General features: G+C 48.1%; 1 protein-coding gene across 1 annotated transcript in view; it reads right to left on the minus strand.

Moving 5' to 3' along the window:
• PLXNA3 (plexin A3) overlaps positions 1-24,090 on the minus strand; it is a 112,020-nt gene that overhangs the window by 48,244 nt on the left and 39,686 nt on the right. The window contains exons 3-5 of the mRNA XM_073541230.1: positions 20,240-20,422; positions 7,782-7,910; positions 6,767-6,867 (exon numbers count right to left, since the gene is read on the minus strand). Of these exons, the coding sequence (XP_073397331.1) occupies positions 6,767-6,867; positions 7,782-7,910; positions 20,240-20,422 (413 nt within the window). The remainder of the gene's footprint in view (positions 1-6,766; positions 6,868-7,781; positions 7,911-20,239; positions 20,423-24,090) is intronic.

Raw genomic sequence — 24,090 nt, forward strand, 5'->3', positions numbered from 1 at the left:
AAAAAATATCATACGCCGCACACTAAAAAAAACCCCCAAAAAACAGAGCTTTATGGGCAAAGGCCAAGGGAAAAACAATTGCTGAAGAAAATACAAAAAGGAACAACGGATATTTGTGAAAGAGTACCTTGACAGACCACAATCCTTCTGTGAAAATGTTTTGCGGACAGATGAAACAAAAATAGAGCTTTTTGGCAATGCAAGGCAGCAGTAGGTTTACAGACGGCACAATGAAGCTTATAAGGAAAAGAAAATCCTACCAACAGTTAAGCATGGTGGAGAATCCATAATGCTGTGGGGTTGCTTTGCTGTGTCTGGTAATGGAGACCTTGACTGTATCACAGGAATCATGAAATCAGACAATGATCAAGAGATTTTAGAGCAAAATGTTCTACCTAGTGTAAGAAAACTTGGTTTGAGTTGAAAATCATGGGTCTTTCAGCAAGACAATTACCCAAAGCACACATACAAAAGGATACAGGAATGGTTGAAAAAGAATAATGGACTGTTTTAAAAAGGCCAGCAATGAGTCCCGACCTCAATCCCATTGAAAATCTTTGGGGTGAGCTGAAATCTGCCATTGGGAAAAACTACCATGCAAGCATTCAATAGCTTGAAAAAAATTATTTAAAAAATCCTAAGGATATACGGTAACTATGGCACATTTCCATTTATTTCTGAAGCTATTTTACAGTCTATGAAAAAAATTGAAGGGTGCCAATAATGGTGACCAGCACTGTAACTGTAGTGTAATTTATTACATGTTCTGCAGGACTGATATCTACCACTGTATGGGCACCATATGGCAGTACCATCAATGTTGGTCTTAGTATAGAGATTTTCAGTAACAGCGCGGTCATCTGCTGAGGTTCTCCTACATCCACTATTAGGCCTGTTTCACACTTCAGTTTTTCACAATCAGTCAAGATCCGCCGTTTTGTGAAAAAACGGATCTGCCAATTTTCCTTGCGGATCCGTTTTTTTCCCCATAGACTTTCATTATCGGCGGATTTTGACTGATGACTGTCCGTTGCATCCGTATTTCTGCGGATCCGCCAAAATTTTGGCGTCCGCAGAGATCACCGAACGGACCATGCAACGTTTTTTTGCAGTCCGGATCCGCATTTTTGCCTTTTAACCCCGAAAAAAGTCTCGCTCCTGGTTGAAAATTCTTATCTCTCTCTCTCTCTCCTTACCCGCAAACCCCCATTCCTCTAACGCGATGGGATCTCCAACCCCCATCTCTGATCGCGCGATGACCGATCTCCAGCCACACGCGCGACATGGTCACGCGAGCCCCATCCCGCGCGATCTCTAGCCACATTGCGCGACATGAACGCGCGATCTCCAGCCACAACGCGCGATCTCCAGCCACAACGCGCGACATGACTGCGCGATCTCCAGCCCCATCCCGCGAGATGACCGGTATTAATTTTTTTTACATTTTTTCCTGCTGCGGTTCCTTTAAATTTTTACCATTGGCGGATCCGTACATCCGCCGATCCGCTGTCCCCTGTTTCTGTCAGTCCGCCTGCGGATCCGTTTTCCGCTATTTTGGCGGATTTGGACTGACAGAAAAAAACTGATGTGTGAAACAGGCCTTAGGGCTCATACTCGCTGCTTATGAGAGACTCGCACGATTCTTGTGTCCCCGGTCCGAGTGCCAGCGGCAGTGCCGGGTTTTCATGCGAGACACTCACACGAGAATCGTGCGAGGAGTATGAGCCCTTAGGATGCAACACCATAGTTGAAATCAAGGTTACCTGGTTAGGGGCCAACTCAGAAGTTTTAACCTCCCTGAACCAAAACCCTAGCTAAACCTCTGCTGACATTTAGGTGGCACAATCCCAGATCCTCAACAACATAACTGGCTGCTGAAAGCCCAAGTCGCTGCCATCTTTGTACACCCGTAAAGTCTGTCACAAGATCGTTATGTGAACCACACACTTCACTACAGTAGCATTGCAGTATACAATTCAATCGGTCGTATGTCCACACTGGAAAAAAAAAAAATACATCGTGAAAAATGGAAAAAAGTTCTGAAAAGTATTTAAAAAAAGCATCCCCCCCTTTTCCCAATCCATGAAGAAAAATAACTGCTACTACATGTGGGGACAAATGACACCGCAAGAAACGACCTGGAGACTTTGAAGACTTAGGCAAGAAAGTGAAAGAACTGGGAGCGCAGGTGGTCTTCTCTTCCATCCTCCCAGTGGATGGCCATGGAACAAGGAGGTGGAATAAGATTCTGCAGGTGAACAACTGGCTACGTCGATGGTGCCGTCAGCAATGATTTGGATTTCTGGATCACGGAGTGAACTACTTATACGATGGACTACTTGCTAGAGATGGGGTGCACCTTACGAAGACTGGAAAACATGTATTTGGAAGTCGTCTTGCTACACTTGTAAGGAGAGCTTTAAACTAGAACAATATGGGAAGGGAAGCAAAAGACCAGAAAAAGCCATACACCTGACAAATGCTATTGAGAACTCTGCTATTAGAAGTGGAAAGGAAGAACAAAGACAAAAGAATCTAATAAAAATATTGGAGAAAGAGAAACCTATCACAAACTAAAATGTTTCTATACTAATGCACAAAGCATGGGCAACAAACAAGGAGAATTGGAACTACTAACACAGGAAAAGAAATATGATGTCATTGGAATCACTGAAACTTGGTGGGACAATACACATGATTGGAATACAAGACTAGAAGGATACAACTTATTTGCAAGAAACAGACTTGATAAACGAGGAGGGGGTGTCGCATTGTATGTTAGAAACGCATATATCTGCACAGAGATTGAAGCTTCAGAGACTGGGAGTTCTGTGGAAACTGTTTGGGTAAGAATACAAGGCCAGAACAATGGAAAGGACACCATTGTAGGAATTTACTACAGGCCGCCTGTGCAAGCTGAAGATATGGATGAACTCTTTATGCATCAAATGGCCAAGTTCTCCAAAAAGTATGACATAGTTGTCATGGGAGACTTCAACTATCCTGACATTTGTTGGGAATCTCTCTCAGGCAAAACTATCAGGTCAAGGAAATTCTTATCCTCTCTTGCTGACAACTTTATCTTCCAAAAGGTAGGGGAGAAAACAAGGGGAACTGCTACCTTGGATCTAATCCTTACAAACAGGGAAGAAATGGTTGAGGAGGTAAAAGTGGCTGGGACCCTAGGAGGTAGCGACCATGCTATTTTAGAATTTTGGATAATTAGAGGCGGAAGACCTGTGAAGACTCAGACGCCAAGGTTAGATTTCAGAAAGGCAGATTTTAAGGGATTCAGAAAGAGAATTGGAGAGATCCAATGGCTGGATATCCTTAAAGACAAAAATGTCCAGGAAGGATGGGAAATCTTAAAAAATGAAATTCTCAAAGCACAGTTGTTAACAATTCCAAAAAGAGGGAAGAATAGGAAGCATTTAAGGAAACCAGGATGGATGAACACAGAACTTAAGCACATGCTAAAAAGGAAGAAAAAAATGTTTATAAAATGGAAAGAGGGAGGCATATCTAAAGAAGAATATAATGCTGTCTGCAGAACCTGCAGGGCACAAATCAGATTATCTAAAGCTGAAAATGAATTGAGGCTTGCAAGAGATGTCAAGAGCAATAATAAAGGATTTTGGGGATATGTCAAAAGTAAAAGAAAAGTCAAAGATGCTATAGGATTTTTACAGGATGAAAATGATGAAATGGTAAGACAGGATGTTGAGAAGGCTTAACTTTTAAATTCCTATTTTGCATCTGTTTTCTCTCAGAAAGGAAATGTAACATCAACGGTTACTCACTGTCCTATTAAGGGAATAGAAGAATCCAGGATATCTATAAACAGAAAGATAGTGAGGAAACACTTAGCTAATCTAAATGAATTCAAGTCTCCAGGTCCAGATGAATTACACCCCAGAGTACTGAAGGAGATAGCAGAAGAAATTTTTGAACCCCTCTCCATAATCTTTGAAAATTCTTGGAGAACAGGAGAAGTGCCAGAAGACTGGAGAAGAGCAAATGTGGTTTCTATCTTCAAAAAGGGGAAGAAGGTGGACCCATGCAACTATAGGCCAGTGAGTCTGACTTCTATACCAGGAAAGATCTTTGAATAAATTATTAAACAACATGTATGTCAATACCTGGATAAGAATGAAGTGATTAAACAGAGTCAGCATGGGTTTGTAACTAATAAGTCATGTCAGACTAACTTAATTTCCTTCTATGACGGTATCACTGATTGGGTGGATCAAGGAAATGCTGTAGATATAGTATATCTTGACTTCAGCAAAGCATTTGACAAAGTCTCTCATACAATCCTTATTGAAAAAATGACTAAGTATGGAATGGACAAGGCAACTGTTAGGTGGATTCATAACTGGCTTAGTGATCGGACCCAAAGAGTGGTCGTAAATGGCTGCACATCCAGTTGGAAGAATGTCTCAAGTGGGGTACCACAGGGCTCTGTCCTGGGCCCTGTATTGTTCAACATCTTTATCAACGATTTAGATGAAGGAACTGAGGGTAAACTGATTAAATTTGCTGATGACACAAAGCTAGGAGGGATAGCTAATACTAGAGAAGAGAGAGAGAGGATTCAAAAAGATATAAATAAACTGGAGCAGTGGGCAGCAACTAACAGAATGGTTTTTAACAGGGAGAAATGCAAAGTACTACGTCTGGGCAATAAAAATGAAAAGAGCATATACAGAATGGGAGGAATAGGGCTAAGTGACAGCACATGTGAAAAAGACTTGGGTATACTAATAGATCACAAACTGAATATGAGTCAACAGTGTGATGCAGCAGCAAAAAAGGCAAATGCAATTCTAGGATGTATTAACAGAAGCATACAGTCTAGATCACGTGAAGTCATTATTTCCCTCTACTCCTCTTTGGTCAGACCTCATCTGGAATAGTGTGTCCAGTTTTGGGCACCACATTTTAGAAAAGACATCAACAAACTGGAGCAAGTTCAGAAAAGAGCGACCAGAATGGTGACCAGTCTGCAAACCCTGTCTTATGAGGAAAGGTTGCAGGATTTGGGAATGTTTAGTTTGCAAAAGAGAAGACTGAGAGGAGACTTAATAGCTGTCTACAAATATCTAAAGGGCTGTCACATTGTAGAAGGATCAACTTTATTCTCATTTGCACAAGGAAAGACTAGAAGCAATGGGATGAAACTGAATGGGAGGAGACACAGATTAGATATTAGAAATTTTTTTTTGACAGTTAGAGTGATCAATGAGTGGAACAGGCTGCCACGAGAAGTGGTGAGTTCTCCTTCAATGGAAGTCTTCAAACAGAGGCTGGACAGACATCTGACTGGGATGATTTAGCGAATCCTGCTTTGAGCAGGGGGTTGGACCAGATGGCCCAGGAGGTCCCTTCCAACTCTATGATTCTATGATTTAATAGGCTACATCTGTAAATTCCAGTTTATCAAAAATATTTATTCAATAAAGTGAATGACTTCTAATAAAAAAAACTGCTTAATTGTTGTTTGGCCTTTTTTTATTTAATAAAAAAATGAAATACTAAGTGATCAAAATGTCATATGTACCCCAAAACTAACTGAATAAAAAACAAGCTGGAAAAATAAAAAGGTAAGGACATGAGAAAACGGTTCAATGTACCCCCAATTTTCTTTATTTTTTTCAGAGTTCTGAAATTTTTTTGCAACTAAAAAATAATAATAAAAAATAAAGTGTTGTCGCAATTGTTCCAACCTGGAAAATCATGCTATCAGGTACTTTTTCTGTGTTAATTTGAAAACATAACTTCTCTTGGAAAGTTTTCCCCCATTTTTCCAGTACACTATATGGAAAATGCATGGTGTCATTAAAGAAATGCAACTTATACCACTCTTGGAAGAAGGAGCAGAACAAAAATTGAAAGTGCAGAAACTAAGAGTTAAGTTTTACAATAAATGATCTGATTAAAAGCCAATTAGAAAATATCCAAAAAGTTAAATAATAGTCACTGATTTGGCAAACACGCTATAAATAAAAATAAATTCCAAGTCAAACTATTTGGGTGGATATATAATAAAAAAAAAAAAAAAAAGAAGAAAAAATAAAACTGACACAAGACAAAATTAAATGTGTCATTTAAATAAACAGCAATCTTCCGACCGCATGAAATGAAAGAGCCGGCGACGCAATCACGCCGCGCACAAAACCGTATTGTTTACTTTCCCCCCCTTCTGACTTTGTGTGTCACAACTAATCATCCAGATTGCCAAGCAACTGAACAATCATCTTCTTTCACGGGCAGAAGTTGGAGGGGAGAAAAAAAAATTACAGAAGCGACAAACCATTAACAGAATGTGCTACTTAGAGAAAAAGACGACATATTGTCTGGGATGGCGCTCCGTTTGGGAAAATGTGGAGTCTTGGCTCTCTGGCGGAGGCATCGGCGGAGCCAAGACAACATATTTTCATAAATTAAGCCGCGCATTAGCTGATATCTTGTAAACTATTAGCTGTGAATGTGCATAAGCAGAGAGAGAGGAGAAAACAAATCTACAGAGACGGCTGCGAGCGCGCGAGACGCCTCCTTATATCTGCTGGTGACGTGTGACATCGGCGGTCTGCGACCTGAGCACAATTAAAGGCCCTTTAAAATGCACACACACAAAAAGAGAAAACGGTTTAATATCTTCCTTCTAGGCCGAGATCTAATCGAATGAAGCTGTAGGGCCGAAGCCTGAGGCTGCACTACTGAGACACGCTGAGGTCACGCATCCTACATCACCCTGCACTCTCACCTGCTGTGTAGTACACACCAACCGCAGTGAGGGTCTCCGGACCCCAGACACTCGCCGCAAGTGTTATACCTCTGGCAACTCTCCACCGGAACGCGGCTGACCTGTAAGACCAAATACCAATTAGCCATCAAATTTACTAATGAGGCATTTGGGGTTACTTGAATGCCACCAGGTATCTCCTCTGTCCCTCCGTTATTCCTCCTGGAAATGTATAAACGGACGACACTGAGGGTTGTCCAAGCACTGCTGACACCGTCAGGACATACGCCTTTAACAAGGAGAAATGTCAACACCCAGTTTCTATATATTTCCAGGAGGAACAACAAAGGGAATGACTTTTTAAGCACCCATCAGTTCTTCTGATATCTAATTAAAAAGTTACTTGCTTATCTCCCCAACCTAACAATTCAAAATTATTTCTTAGAAATCTACAGCGCACTTTTTACTTCATTATTCCTCCTGGAAACTGATGAATGAATTGATAACGGAGTGCTTCAGTGCAAGTACACCCCTTCGATAAGGGTAACAGCCTGTGGGCAGAGGATTCTTATATTGCCAGGAGGAATAACAGAGGGACTGACCGCTTATTTTATTTCAGGAACTGTAAGTACTCCTGACAAATCGAGTTTAGAAATAACTTATTCACGTCAGAACTGGGACATCTTTTCTTAGAATTCCACAGTGATTTTCCTCTGGTTATTCCTCCTGGAATTCATTCTCAACAGGATGACATGGCGTGATAAAGTAATTCACAGTGCCAGACAGTGAAGAGTCACAGCCCACAGTCAGACACCGGAAAGGGAAGCACCCAATTGTCAATTTACTCAGAAATTTCCAGCAGGAACGACAGAGGAACATGACAAAGCTCAGACCAGATGCTCCAGAGTTGTCATTTCATAGGGAACACAAGGATTTAGTAACACCGACATGTCAGGAGAGGCGACAGGCCCACTCTGCTGCCAGCCCGAACTATCATGGTCATCACGTGCGATTTAACCCTTTCCCGTGTGCTCACCTGCTTCTCGCTAATGATGTACACAGACTGCCAGTCCGGGCTGAATACCATGTCTCTCAGTATAGGTTTTCCTGGCACCACGGACGCCGTGTCGTACAAGATGGCATCTGCAGGGCTGTCTACGCGAATCTGTCAAGGCAAGAAAACACTTGTGGTGAGGACACAGTGGTCTTTGTGTGAGCGGCCATTGTTGGCCAGGACTCCCCCATGTTGCTGCTCTGTACAATCCTGCGACTGACAAACATCATTAATCTCCATCATGGGGAAACAGACTGACAGATCCAGGGGTGAAGAGCCAGGGATAGGGGCCGAGCCGCCCATCATCCCTGACAAGACACTGTAGGGGAATGAGGGGAGATATGCGGCGCCCCTTACTGTAGGGATCAGTGGCCCGATGCCGTGTAAATACAAGTCAGCGCCGTCGTCTCTTTCCAAATCCGCTCTAACGACATCTGTTATAGAACAATTAGGACGTAATTCCTAGAATGTGTTTGCTATAAGAATAGGAGAAATTTCCTGCTGGGGCACACGGGTCCAGCTGCTCGCAGCGACTGCTCCAGGGGTGGACGGAGGAGACGCAGATATAGACTGGACATTTCACAGCTGCATGTGGTGTGTAATGGGCAGCAGCCGCTCAAGTCCACATGCCAGGAGCACAGCCCGGAGCGAGAGGACAACGTCTGTACAGCCACTAGCTACATGCCAGGCCCGGCCTGGGAAACAGCTACCTTCTACTATGGTCCCCAGGAGCAGGCCAATCCCTGCATAAATCAGGACACGTCCATGCAGAGTAGGCAGTGCCTAGGTGGAGCAGGCTGTTGCCAAGTGGAATAGACACAGCCCAGAGCATGGTAGAGTGTGCACAGTGGTAGGAGGCCGAGCCCAGAGCATGGTAGAGTGTGCACAGTGGTAGGAGGCCGAGACCAGAGCATGGTAGAGTGTGCACAGTGGTAGGAGGCCGAGCCCAGAGCATGGTAGAGTGTGCACAGTGGTAGGAGGCCGAGCCCAGAGCATGGTAGAGTGTGCACAGTGGTAGGAGGCCGAGCCCAGAGCATGGTAGAGTGTGCACAGTGGTAGGAGGCCGAGCCCAGAGCATGGTAGAGTGTGCACAGTGGTAGGAGGCCGAGACCAGAGCATGGTAGAGTGTGCACAGTGGTAGGAGGCCGAGCCCAGAGCATGGTAGAGTGTGCACAGTGGTAGGAGGCCGAGACCAGAGCATGGTAGAGTGTGCACAGTGGTAGGAGGCCGAGCCCAGAGCATGGTAGAGTGTGCACAGTGGTAGGAGGCCGAGCCCAGAGCATGGTAGAGTGTGCACAGTGGTAGGAGGCCGAGACCAGAGCATGGTAGAGTGTGCACAGTGGTAGGAGGCCGAGCCCAGAGCATGGTAGAGTGTGCACAGTGGTAGGAGGCCGAGACCAGAGCATGGTAGAGTGTGCACAGTGGTAGGAGGCCGAGCCCAGAGCATGGTAGAGTGTGCACAGTGGTAGGAGGCCGAGCCCAGAGCATGGTAGAGTGCGCACAGTGGTAGGAGGCCGAACCCAGAGCATGGTAGAGTGTGCACAGGGGTAGGAGGCCGAGCCCAGAGCATGGTAGAGTGTGCACAGTGGTAGGAGGCCGAGACCAGAGCATGGTACAGTGTGCACAGTGGTAGGAGGCCGAGCCCAGAGCATGGTAGAGTGTGCACAGGGGTAGGAGGCCGAGCCCAGAGCATGGTAGAGTGTGCACAGGGGTAGGAGGCCGAGCCCAGAGCATGGTACAGTGTACACAGTGGTAGGAGGCCGAACCCAGAGCATGGTACAGTGTGCACAGGGGTAGGAGGCCGAGCCCAGAGCATGGTAGAGTGTGCACAGTGGTAGGAGGCCGAGACCAGAGCATGGTACAGTGTGCACAGTGGTAGGAGGCCGAGCCCAGAGCATGGTAGAGTGTGCACAGTGGTAGGAGGCCGAGCCCAGAGCATGGTAGAGTGTGCACAGTGGTAGGAGGCCGAACCCAGAGCATGGTAGAGTGTGCACAGGGGTAGGAGGCCGAGCCCAGAGCATGGTAGAGTGTGCACAGTGGTAGGAGGCCGAGCCCAGAGCATGGTAGAGTGTGCACAGGGGTAGGAGGCCGAGCCCAGAGCACGGTAGAGTGTGCACAGGGGTAGGAGGCCGAACCCAGAGCACGGTACAGTGTGCACAGGGGTAGGAGGCCGAGCCCCGCGCACGGTCGGCAGCGCCCAGGGGCCCGAGGCCGAGCCCCGCGCACGGTCGGCAGCGCCCAGGGGCCCGTGGCCGATGCCCGCGCACGGTCGGCAGCGCCCAGGGGCCCGTGGCCGAGCCCAGCGCACGGTCGGCAGCGCCCAGGGGCCCGAGGCCGAGCCCCGCGCATGGTCGGCAGCGCCCAGGGGCCCGAGGCCGAGCCCCGCGCACGGTCGGCAGCACCCAGGGGCCCGAGGCCGAGCCCCGCGCACGGTCGGCAGCGCCCAGGGGCCCGAGGCCGAGCCCCGCGCACGGTCGGCAGCGCCCAGGGGCCCGAGGCCGAGCCCCGCGCACGGTCGGCAGCGCCCAGGGGCCCGGGGCCGAGCCCCGCGCACGGTCGGCAGCGCCCAGGGGCCGAGCCCCGCGCACGGTCGGCAGCGCCCAGGGGCCCGAGGCCGAGCCCCGCGCACGGTCGGCAGCGCCCAGGGGCCCGAGGCCGAGCCCCGCGCACGGTCGGCAGCGCCCAGGGGCCAGAGGCCGAGCCCCGCGCACGGTCGGCAGCGCCCAGGGGCCCGAGGCCGAGCCCCGCGCACGGTCGGCAGCGCCCAGGGACCCGAGGTTGAGCCCCGCGCACGGTCGGCAGCGCCCAGGGGCCAGAGGCCGAGCCCCGCGCACGGTCGGCAGCGTCCAGGGGAAGGAGGCCGAGCCTTGCATACAGCAGGACACGCTCATGTGGAGTAGGCAGTGCCCAGGTGGAGCAGGCCGTTCCTCAGTAGAAAAGGCTGAGCCCCACGCAGGGTAGGCCGAGCCCCGGTGGAACGGGTAGCACACTATGCAGAGTAGACAGTGCCCAGGCAGAGGAGGACATACCCCCATGCAGCAAGCAGGGGGAGAGGCCGAGTCCCACTCACAGCCCAGGCCAATAAACCTGAAAACCATCTGTGAAATACTAATTTACAAGCTAAAATGAGTGCAATATGTAGTACCTAGTGCTCTGTTGTCTCCTGTGACCGGCCAGAGCAGACCACAACACTGACCAGTCTGCAGCTATGGTGGCCTGTACCTCCACCCCAGAGCAGCCCCTTCCATGTGCTGTGATTTCGCACATTGCTGGGCCCCGGCCTCATCTCTGTACATTCTCCTGTCTGACAGCTCAGTGCTAAGTGCAGTGTTCTTCTCTCCAAGCAATCATTTCATCCATAAAAACCTGCCAGTAATCCAGCATCCATCAGGAGAATTAGCATAAAATATTAAGGCCGGCACCAGAGAAGGAGGGAGAATGGCGGTGGTTTGGGGGAAAGAAGGATAGGGGGGCTGGGCAGGAAGAAAAACAAGACATTTACAAGAGCTGAGAAGTGTCATGTGAACCGCTGAGCGATGGGGTAAATTCGCAGACTGCCACTTCATGGGCCATTTATCAAGCATTATCTTACACCCTACATGCAGTTCCTTTGCCACTTAACTATCTTTTTTTAGTATTTGTATTGCCATTTATACTTTTTCTTTACATTTTGGTTTTTTTTTAAGTAAATTCTGAATTACAGCAACCGGAAAAGAAGAGCAGGAGGAAGCGAAATTTTGACACCTGATCACCTCCGAGGAGACAAGGTGGTGGTTTTAGAGGTGACGGAGGGAAACTAAAATCAGCCCTTTTCCTACCGCCCTTTAACCACATGAAGCAGATCTGCAGCTCGGAGAAAGGGTTCTTCTTTATTGCAGGCGGTAATTGAGTGCGCTGGTCGAAACCACGAAAAAAACCCGCTTAATTAAAGCAAAACAGGTGGTCTATGGAGGACGGGGCCTTAAAGGGTCCCTCCTCTGGAAAGCTGGGTGCACACATCACCCACAGGATGGGATTATGACTCGCCGATTCCCCATACAGACGCGCCACAAAAACCGTAATTGATCCTATTTACGGCACTAGGTGAAGACTCTGCCCCCGCCGTAAGATTAAAAACATTAAACCCCTTGGGGGCCCCATCCTCCAAAGCAATTAAGGTCCCCAAGACATAATAGTGATTATTAAAAGCAATAAAGAGGCATCAACACGACAATATCCGAACCCGGCAGGACGCTAACCTTCATTATCTTATTGGCATCTTGGGCACAAACCGTAGAACACTTGTCGTTTTCTTATTCCACCCCATAAATCTAGCTTTCTTTTTTCTATGATATTCTGGCTGCTGGCGACAAAAATGCACAAAAACTAGGGCCCTTAAGTGGTTTGGTCACCCTGTGTCCAGGATAATTCTGGGATCTTTTGTATAGATGCTCAGTTATTCTGCAGTGCCTCCACAAGAAAGAGAGAGGATTGCAGACAGGCCAATGTCTGCAGTCCTCCAAAACAGAGAGGGGTACAAATCTTATTACTATATTAATGAGGTGACAAATTGATTGGGGTTTTCTAAAAGAGACACCCCCCTGTAACCCAAGGAGAAGAGATGATGTGTAAACCCTCTAATACTTCTGTCCAGTGTACAAGGGGGTATTTAGAATAAGCCCCCACATATTTAGCTTCTTATTGATGTCAAGACAACAAGGAGTTAGATCGGATTAGACAAACATCCACAAACAGCGCCACTCCTGTCTATAGGTTGTCTTCGGAACTGCATCTCAACTCTTATGAAGTGACTAGGGCTGAGCTATGGTAGCAGACAACCTGTAGACAGGAGAGGCGCTGCTTTCGAGAGGGCAGTCATGTTTATCCATCTCTGTATAACCCCTTTAAGAAGGGCTTGCCCTAATGACACATTCACTTTAAGTGAATAAATCCTCCATTTATATATCTCACTGAAGCAGCTTGAAGGTATTTAATAATACATAGTCTAATGTGCTTGTCGTTAATTACCTTAGTATAACTCATCCATTATTGATGTGCTTGATGTTTACATGGAGGAGAATGATAATTATATTCATAGGGACTGGGTACCACATACTGGCAGCGCTGGGACAGCGGGGTCACACCTGAACCAAGGAACATCTGAGTTACAGTAGGGCATTTCTCACCATCCCTATTCTTCATGTTCAGCCACAACTTTATTTAGGAGAGAGCCATATGACTCTGTTCTTGTCATCTGCTCCCGAGCGGTGGCCACCTCGCTCCGCCCTCTGAGCAACTCTGACCCGATCCTGTGCCCAAGCGGCGGCAACCTCATCCCACCCTTGAGCGACTGTGACCTGATCCCGTGCCTCAGCGACACGGTTCTGTGCCCGACTGACTGTGACCCAATCCCGTGCCTGAGGACCAGTAACCTGATTCCATGCCCGAGCAGCATCGACCCAATCCCGAGCCAGAGCGGTAGTGACCTGATTACATGCCTGAATAACGAGGACTGGATTATGCACCTAAATTTCAGTGAGCAACCTGATCCTGTGCCCAACCAGTGGTGACCCAATTACATGTCCAGCAGCCCATGCCCTGATCCCATGTCCAACCAGTAAGGGTCTGATCTTTGGGACCCTCTTGACCAGACACTTCTCACCTATCCAGAGAAGTGTCGATCTTGAGCCAACTCCTTTATTTAGTATATGGTTAATAAGCTCTTAAAGTGGGACAGTCACCACCCCTGACATGTCTATCTTCGTAAATACTTGCATTCCCCATGAAATAAGAAGCCTTTCCATAGACCACAGTGCTGCAGGGTACCACTGTTATTCCTCCTGGAAGGGGGCACTGCACACTGTCAGCATTGACTGGACAGTCTCAGACTGCAGACGCCTCTCTGGTACACCTCTTTGATAAGTGGAATTGTAATGCCCAGTCGTCAATTTATTTACACATTTCCAGGGTGAATAACAAGGGAGCGACTGGAAACTTCATGGAAAATATGCTCCAGAATAGTTATTTTACGGGGAACAGTAGTGTTTACTAGAAGGTCCTCATCAGGAGAGGCAACAGCTCCTGCCTTATCTAGCACACAATGGTAATTTATTCTTTCTCCACTTTTTTATCTGTTTCCTATGAGGCAGCTGGGATTTGTAGCCCTGGGATACACCACAAAACTAATCACTGATTAATGATAATTATATCCAATGCAACTAGTGCAGCAAATGTAAATGATATCCCAAAGCAAACACCGTGCAGGCGAGGTATGTACGGAGCGAGTAATGAACGCGGCGAGACACGACGGAAATATGTGGGAGCAAGGATGGAGCACTGGTTATGGCCACTCCTGGTGTCCAAATCCACCGACCGTTCAATATGCATAAGGATGCCCGGACTGTTACCTATGGCAAATGCAGGGGAAAAGAAGGGTTAAGCTTGTTGGTTTTCAACATGCCCAATCCTTTGACTTTAGGGGAGATAAGAAGCTGCCAGAGGTGTTTGTCAGTGGCCCATTGAGAACTTATGCAGACCAGACAGAACCCCAGAACCAGAGCATGCACGTGTATGGTGGGAGGACAGCAGGAAGAGTGGTGAGCCATCAAAGGCGTATGGCCAACTTTTTAGCCATTGACTCGAGCCTAGCCGTATGTCTTTGGAATGCGGGAGGAAACCGGAGTACCCAGAGGAAACCCAGGCAAACACTGGGAGAACATACAAACTCCTTGCAGATGTTGTGTTGGTGGGATTTGAACCCAGGACCCCAGATCTCCAAAGAAACAGTGCTAACCACTAAGCCACCGTGCTGCTAACCCTGGCAACCAATGACCCAAATAAATCTGACTTTCCTGAAATTTCAGTTGATCTGTTGTACTCTTGGTTATTGCTTCAATCCCATTCAAGCATCATTGATATCACAAAGACTTAGGGCCCCGCTAGCGAGAGCGCTGCTGAGTCACAATTTTTGTGACAACAGCGATCTCACCAGCGAGATCGCTGTGTGTGACAGTGATGAGCGACCGGCCCCCCTGCCGGTATCGCTGATCGCTCTTGGAAAGCCCTGGACATTTCTTTGGTCGCTGGCCTCCCGCTGGCCAGCACGCATCGCTGCGTGTGACAGGCAGGAGACCAGCGATCAGCTGGTAACTAACGTACACATCGGGTATCTAAGGAACGTGCGTCACTTACAAACCCGATGTATACTTTAGTTACCAGCGCGCTGATGCAGGGAGCTGGTAACTAAGGTACACATCGGGTTTCTAAGTGACGCAAGCCCCTCAGAAACCCGATGTGTACCTTAGTTACCAGCTCCCTGCATCAGCGCGCTGGTAACTAAAATACACAGCGACGCCGCGCACTCGGCGTCGCTGGTGCTGATCGCTGGTGAAGCTGTCTGTTTGACAGCTCACCAGCGATCATGTAGCGACTCACCAGCGATCCTGACACGTTGATATCGTTGTCGGGATCGCTGGTGAGTCGCTATGTGTGACGGGGCCCTTACAGGCATGCCCACTAACTATCCAAATACCTTTTCATGGTCTTATCTCAAATTCTCAATTGGATTGTCTGCATATGCAATAGTGATCAGACTGTATTTTTCAGCTTGTGCTGAATTCTTGATCATAGTTGCAATCACGGGGTTCCCAGCCGATCATTGTTTTTATCAAAGGTTTTCCATCTGATCGTCATTTCAAAATCGTCATTTTTTATCAGGGGTATCTCAAGCAAACATTTTGATCACGAGTTTCCAATCCAATCATCTTTTTGATCAGAGGTTTCCCAAGCAATCATCGTTTCGAGCATGGGTATGCCATTCAATCATTGTTTCGAACAGGGGTTTCCCAAGCAATCATTTCTATCAGGTTTCCCATCCAATCATTATTTCGATCATGGGTTTCGTTTCAATCAGGGGCTTACCAGCCAATCATTTTCATCAGGGGTCTCCCAAGCAATCATTGTTTTGAGAATGGATTTGCCATCCAATCATCGTTTAGAACAGGGGTGTCCCAAGCAATCATTTCAATCAGAAGTTTCCCAAACAATCATCGTTTCGATTCCCAGCCAATCATTTCCATCAACTTCAGTAAATCCGACTTTCTGGATACGTTTTTCCATGTATCTGCTGAATTCTCCAATAGGGTTTGTCACCCTATCTTACAAAGGTGTTACCCATTCGATCATGGCTTTGATCCCTAGGATTTTCAGGCGGGTCCTAATGGTGATCAATCCCAATAAATCAATCATGAGCCCCATAGATTGCATCATCACGTTCACGAGTCTACCCAGGCTACAAGTGTCAATGACAGAGTGAAAAATAAAAATGGCCACCGAACTGTCGGGAGAAGAACGTTCCTTTAATACTAGATTTAGGGATAGTGGGGGGAAGGGCTGAAAGTCGAAAAGAAAAGCACGCTGAAGTGCCAGAGACATAAATATGTGCGGGACCAAAAAGAAATGTGTAAAACAGGAGTGTGCTAATGGATTCCAGCTGGGGAGGATTGTGTGCCGCGGACTCAGATTTCACACCGTTTTATGAAAAGTTTAATGTTCCGCCTCTCCCTGGGGCCGGCTGCCCTTGGAGCTAAGCTCCATAACCACATTCTCGTCTATCAAACCCTAGGAAAAAATGTACCTGATTTAGTACGGATCACGGCCTGAGCATCACATGGACAGAGCTTAGCAAAGACTATAGAAAACATATGTTGTGCTGCAAGGTTCACTGGGACAGACTCATCACCGACAACCTGCAGACAAGAGGGACAACTCTCCGAGCGGTGGCTGATAGCCGGTCTACAACAACTGTAGTGGACGGGGAAACTTTATGTTGTAAAGTCCTTGTCACTTGCCATAAAGTGTAAACTTTCACATGGCGCAAATGCCGCTGTTCTCCTGAATCCAACTTTGTTTTTCTCTTGTTCCTGCAACTCACCGTTCCCGAGATGGCCTCCTCTTCCCTATACATAAATCTAGCCTTTTTAGCCAAGTGGGTGAGGTCCTCAAAAACACACTCACAGAGATGTTGATGATCACACCCACTTGGCTAACTAGATTAAATTTATATACAGTAAAGAGGTGTCCAAAGTGGAGAGGCTCCTGCTACAGCCAGTGGTGTTACAACCACACACAGGGCAGTGAGGAGAAAATGGGGCATGCCAAGTGGGTGGGGTCAAAAAGACTCCTACAGAGAAGAGTTGAGGAACACGCCCACTTGGTTCCCATGACTAAATTTATATTCAGGAGGGAGGAGCCCAGTGGGGGGAGGATCCTGCTGCAGCCAGTTGTCTGACAACACACACAGGGCATTAAGGAGGTAGAGAGGATGGGATATGCCAAGTGGGTGAGGTCAAAGATATTTTCATAAGGAAGAGCTGAGGAACATGCCCCCTTGGATTTTGGATAGCAAGACTAAATTTATATTCAAGAAGGAGGGGCCCAGAGGGGGTTGGCTCCTGCTGCAGTTAGTTGTCTTACAGCCACACACACAGCAGTAAGGAGAAGGTAGGACATTGCAATCGGGTGGGGTTAAAAATACAACCACTTGGCTAACAAGATTAGATTTATATACAGGAAAGAGGAGGCCCATACCTCTGAAACAGAGAGGAGCAGGAACAGAAGAAATACAATGCCAGATTTAGGAGTGGCATTTACATTACATAAACAGAGTCACATATTTATTGCAAGTGACATCTTCTTTAAAGATTTTTTCCAGCGTACAAAAGCCACTTACATGAAGTGAATTCGGAATTAAAGGGGTTATCTGGAAATGACTACAACAGATGGGAGCGGTTCTGATGACATTACGACCCCACACACCTGCACAATACCTGCTGATCGAGCGTCTGTGAGATCATAAATTCATTGGCATCAATCTCTCCCGATGCAGCGATGAGCGGCGCCAGATAATCCCTTTAACAGAGAGGGGGTCCTCTGTTCTCAGTAATGAATGGTTACTGGAGGAGCTGTCCTGCCTTACAATACACAGATAACCAATTGATATTAATGAGACCTGTGCAATGCATCCTTTCCCCTGCGGTGGTGCTGCAGGCAAATTGAGCACTTATGGCCAGTGATCCCCACTGATCGCAGCTGATCACTAGGGGGATTTCAACTTTATTATCAAAGCAAATATACTTTTGTTGGACAACACCTGTACGTGTAAGAAAAAAGTAGTCACACAGACAGCAGTCGTCAACCTGATGTACGGGTCCCTGCAGAATACGCTGTGGAGAGCAGAGAAGCTTTGAGTCGAGAAATCCACGGATTCAGCAAAGGAATGTAATACTAATTAATCTACACGACTGTAGTTACTGCAGCGGAGCTCGCCTTTAATTTACAGCTCCCCGAAGATCACGTCTCTGCCAAGACCATTAAACTTTCTGGACTTTAACCCATTATTAACCTTCCAACACATTATACACATGTAGACTAAGGACATGAGGGGTCCCCCCGATGTAGTGTCACCATAGGCCGTGGTGTGTATAGGAGCATATACGACAAGTGCATAAGTGAGTAAATTATAATGACACGCGAGGGCCCTGGAATAAAGGGTAAACAGAATTACATACACTCGCGCCTATAAGATAATTGCCGGGGTGCGGAGCCGCCTGATTACAGGAACAATAAGAAGTGACGAGATCTGGGCACGGAAAGCTCTCGACTAATTATCTGTATGGCAGTCAGGATTTATGGCGCGACGTGATGAATTCTCTGTCCTTTCCCCCAGCCGAGGTGAAGGCCGATCTATAAAACCCGTCAGTTATATTATGTGCCAAAACCATGAGCGGCCTCCTGCACGCTCCAAACCAGATGTCCTCCTCACCCGTCTACACCTGACCTTATGTTCCAGCCCACGCAGGTGCTGTCTCTTCTGTACCGGTGGAGGCCCATAACACCCCATAAATCCTTTCCCCTTCACAATTTATCCGATAACTATAACAAAACTGAATATAGGGGTACAGCTGACCATGGTCAGATTTATCAACTTATAACAGTTTTGAGGGTCTTGAGAAAGCAAATACCCAGATTCAAGCGGGCTATACATCTCAGGTTATATACTCAATGACACCAAAAGGATTGGGCATGTTGAGATCTAACATGTCTGATGAAAAAAAAAAACATTATTGGGCATGTTGAAATCCAACATGACCATTGAGAGCAAAAGGATTATGCTGAAATCCAATATGACTGTTGAGAGCAAAAGGATTGGGCATGCTGAAATTCAGCATTCCCAATCTTTATTAATCCTTTAACATCAGCCTCCATAGTAGAGTCAGGAACCCCATACATGTTAGATAAGGAAAATCAACAGTCATTGCCATCTCAGCGCTGTGTCCCTTTGGCTGCTATCAGTTCCACTCCTATCAGAGAGTTGTACAGACTTAAGGCCCTTTTACATTTAGCGATGCACCAGCGATCCAACCAGCGATCCGACCCGGTCAGGATCGCTGGTGCATCGCTAAATGATCGCTAGTGAGCTTTCATACAGAAAGATCTCACAGCGATGCAGCAGCGACGCAGCGCACGATACTTACCATTCACACACAGCGATCCTGCGTCCTCCCGCCCGCCTCCACGCGTCGCTGGACGTCACAGCAGGAAGCCCAGCAGGAAGCAGACGACGAGAAATGGAGCCGGACATTCTCGCGCGATCAGCGATGGACAGCGGGGGAGCCGGTCGTTGGTAAGTATCACACATAGCGATATCGCTAGCAATATCGCTATAACGTCACAAAACCAGTGACGTTTTAGCGATATTGCTAGCGATATTGCTTAGTGTAAAACCCCCTTTAGACCCCTACAACTCCATACACTGCTAACCGCATCAAGCTAAGGAGAGCCAATCGCAGCGATTAGTGGGGTTCACTAAGCCAATTTGGCATTGCTCATAGATCTTATGGCTTATGACAGACAGGACAGAGGGGGGGAGGCTCCTGCTGCAGCCAGGACAGAGGAGGGTGGGAGGCTCCTGCTGCAGCCAGGACAGAGGAGGGTGGGAGGCTCTTGCTGCAGCCAGGACAGAGGAGGGAGGCGCCTGCTGCAGCCAGGACAGAGGAGGGAGGCGCCTGCTGCAGCCAGGACCAAGGGGGAGGGGCTCCTACTGCAGCCAGGACAGAGGGGGGAGGCTCCTACTGTAGCCAGGACAGAGGGAGGAGGCTCCTACTGTAGCCAGGACAGAGGGGGGAGGCTCCTACTGTAGCCAGGACAGAGGGGGGAGGCTCCTACTGCAGCCAGGTGTCTTACAATCACACACAGGAAAGTGAAAAGCAGAAGGGCAGACATGGCTGATCTTCTAACACACACACACACACACACACACACACACACACACACACACACACACACACACACACACACACACACACACACACTAGATTTGCTTATATATTTCTCAGCTCTCTCGCCAATTAAACAATCCACAAAATGAGAGCACCTGCAAAATATTCCTCTTGTGCACCCACCTTTTTCAGGGTTCCAGCTCGGGTGCCCACGAAAACGACAGAGTGCCCATTGTATCTGTAAGCGGCAACACTTGCCATGCCGTCCGCCTTATCCTCAAACAACGGGAGCCCCTCGATCACCTTCAGACCGCCAATGGGTTGGTTTAAGGCTAAGCCACAGAAGCCATCATGAATAGGCATAGGCTGCAAAGGAAAAAAAAACAAAACAAAAAAAAAAAAACAAGAGGGGTTAAACGACATCTACAAGCCAAGTATGTTGAGAGTTGTAGTCCTTCATGCCGCAAGCCATGGCATTAATAAGTATAAGAAAACGGAACGAGCAATTCGTCATCGTAACGGTCATCACTTCCTATAAAGGACGCAGCTGCGAGCCAAGGTGACTCGTATCCACAATGATTTACAACCCGGCGCGCGTCATTCCTATTAAGACACACATTTTCCTAATGAACGCTGGGGTTTTATAGGTAATACTTCAGGTTTATAGAGCATTTCCACCGAAAATCAGAAACATCACCAATAAATATCCTTGAGTCGCCCTCGGAGCTAAAAATTATACTCCACCATTTCCTATTTATATCTGTTCGTGGAGACAGTCAGCATGGATGGTCACCAAACATTAATATAGTCACAAGACATGTTAGAAGCTCTGATCAGAGAAGAACAGGGCGTCGAGGCCCCAATATACTAATCGCATGTATATATAAAATATATAAAAAAATCATCGGTGTGCATCTAGGCAGTACAGCCATGTAAGAAAAATATCTGGCAACAGGACCCCCCCCCCCCCACTGCCCTGTCCGCAGGAGGCGCCTCCCCCCACAGCCCCCTGCCGCGGCAAGGCACCTCCCCCCCACTGCTCCTACCGTGGCAAGGCGCCTCCCCCCCCACTGCACCGTCTGTGGCAAGGCGCCTCCCCCCCCACTGCCCCGTCCGTGGCATGGTGCCCCCCCCACTGCCCCGTCCGTGGCAAGGCGCCTCCCCCCCACTGCCCCGTCCGCGGCAAGGCGCCTCCCCCCCACGGCTAGGCGCCTCCCCCCCACTGCCCCGTCCGCGGCAAGGCGCCTCCCCCCCACTGCCCCGTCCGCGGCAAGGCGCCTCCCCCCCACTGCCCCGTCCGCGGCAAGGCGCCCCCCCCCACTGCCCCGTCCGCGGCTAGGCACCTCCTTCCCGCCCTTGTCCGCAGCAGGCGCCTCCTCTCACTGCCCTTTTCGAGGGGGGTGCATCCAACCTCTGCCCTCGAGGAGGAGCCTCCCCCCACTGTTCTGTTCGCAGCAGGCGCCTCCCGTCCCACTAACCTGTCTGCAGGAGGTGCCCTCCAGCCTCTGCTCCGTCTGCGGCACGTGCCACCGACCTCTGCCCTGTCTGCGGAGTAATTCGGTTGTTTTTTCGGTCTTTTAAGAAATATTTCCTTAAAGGAACAGAAAAAAGGGTCCGGACCATCATTTGAGAAGAGCCCAAGAAAGGAGCTGAAAGACGTCTTACTATATTCTACAACCTCCTTCCTCCTCAGGCCGCAGAATACAGCGCACGTGTCGTTCTCTCGCCCTAAGGCATTTAGAACTTGGGCTGTTGAATTGGCATGCCCCGAGTGGGCACTGCACCAAGTGCTAGATAGACACACATGAATGTGTTTTCTGTGCTATTTCCACATCACAATCGTACAAGACACGCATATTCAATATTGTTGGGAATTATTTCTATACCATATTTTCCTTTTTCAGAATACCTTACCATATAGGGGATAACATGTGCGGATTATCTACAGTTACTGCGTAGGTAGAAGGCTGTGGGGTTGTTGCCTGCAATGTGCTGGTTGATGGACCCCGTCCATAACTCCCCACTCATGTCCTTTGGGGATGCTGTGCTACATTCCCGGGTTCCACTTGTTTGGGGACAGTAGGCAGTCTGAAAAGAATAAGGCTAAGCTAACGGGGCAGGGTTTAACTATTTGTATCCTGCCGCAGACAGGGCAGAAGGGGGGAGGCTCCTTCCGCAGACAGGGCAGAAGGGGGGAGGCTCCGGCGGCAGACAGGGCAGAAGGGGGGAGGCTCCTGCCGCAGACAGGGCAGAAGGGGGGAGGCTCCTGCCGCAGACAGGGCAGAAGGGGGGAGGCTCCTGCCGCAGACAGGGCAGAAGGGGGGAGGCTCCTGCCGCAGACAGGGCAGAAGGGGGGAGGCTCCTGCCGCAGACAGGGCAGAAGGGGGGAGGCTCCTGCCGCAGACAGGGCAGAAGGGGGGAGGCTCCTGCCGCAGACAGGGCAGAAGGGGGGAGGCTCCTGCCACAGACAGGGCAGAAGGGGGGAGGCTCCTGCCACAGACAGGGCAGAAGGGGGGAGGCTCCTGCCACAGACAGGGCAGAAGGGGGGAGGCTCCTGCCGCAGACAGGGCAGAAGGGGGGAGGCTCCTGCCACAGACAGGGTAGAGGGGGGAAGCTCCTGCCGCAGACAGGGCAGAGGGGGGAGGCTCCTGCCGCAGACAGGGCAGAGGGGGGAGGCTCCTGCCACAGACAGGGCAGAGGCTCCTGCCACAGACAGGGCAGAGGGGGGAGGCTCCTGCCACAGACAAGGAAGAGGGGAGAGGCTCCTGCTGTAGACAGGGCAGAGGGGAGAAGCTACTGCCGCATCCAGTTGTCTTACAATTGAAACCGGACAATGAAGAGAAGGAGGATATGGCTGGGATCCTGAAACAGACAGAAAAATTTTTTAACAGAAGATTTTTTATATACCTGTTCTTCCATTTTAATTGCCGCAGACCATAAGGACACCCTGGAAATTGTAGTTTTGCAACAGCTGAAGAGTCACAACTTGGAGAACACTACTCCAAAGTAAAGAAAATACGTAAGGAAGCACTGAGTAACTAGTTTAGAGAAGTCACTCAGGAATCTAGGAAAACTGTGACCCGCATGAGGGAAGCTGGCAGCTATGAATATCCCTTTAACCCCTTCACCACAGGGCGATTTTCAGTTTTCTCTCACCTTCTTCCAAGAGCCATACCTTTTTTTATTTTTCCATCTATATAGGCGTGTGAGGGCTTGTTTTTTGCAGGATAAGTTGTACTTTTGAATGGCACCATAGATTGTACCATATAATGTACTTGAAAATTGAAAAAAAAACTCCAAGTGTGATGAAGTTGCAAAGAAAGCGCAATACCACACTTGTGTTTTGGATTTATTTACAATGTTCACTCTATAGTAATATTGGCCTGGTAATAGGATTCCCAAGGTCTGTACAAGTACACAGATACCAAACATGTATAGTTTATTATTTAAGAGGTGAAAAAAAACTCCAAAATTTCTATGAAAAAAACTTCTTGCGTTTGTTGCCATTTTCTGAGACCCGTAATGTTCTCAGTTTTCGTGATCTGGGGCAGGTGAGGGCTTATTTTTTGCAGCTTGAGATGATTTTTTTTATTGATAAAACATTTTGGGGTAGATACAATGGTTTGATTTCCTGTTATTGTGTTTTATTAAAATGTTGTGGCGACCTGGTGTGCGGAGTTTTTTTTTCTCATTATGTAGTTTACCGGTCGGATTAATTTACTTTATATTTTGATAAATCGGGTGTTTCTGAACGCAGCGATACCAAATATGTGTATTTTATTTTTTGTAATTGTTTAATTTTTAATGGGGCAAAAAATATTTTATTTACACTTTCTATTTTTAACAGTCTTAACCATCAAGTGCAGGGAAAGAAAGATGCAGCTCAGCATCGGAGCCTGCATCAAAGGCAGGGACACAACCGATGACGAATATATACGTCATCGGTCGAGGAAGGGGTTAATAAGAATGCAGAGAGTCATAGAAGCAAGTGAGAATCTGGACTGGCAGCAGCTCTGCCACGTAGATAGTAACCC

The sequence above is a fragment of the Dendrobates tinctorius genome, unplaced genomic scaffold (assembly GCF_039654945.1).
Source record: "Dendrobates tinctorius isolate UK_male_01 unplaced genomic scaffold, ASM3965494v1 ptg000120l, whole genome shotgun sequence".
In the NCBI taxonomy this organism is placed as follows: Eukaryota; Metazoa; Chordata; class Amphibia; order Anura; family Dendrobatidae; genus Dendrobates; species Dendrobates tinctorius.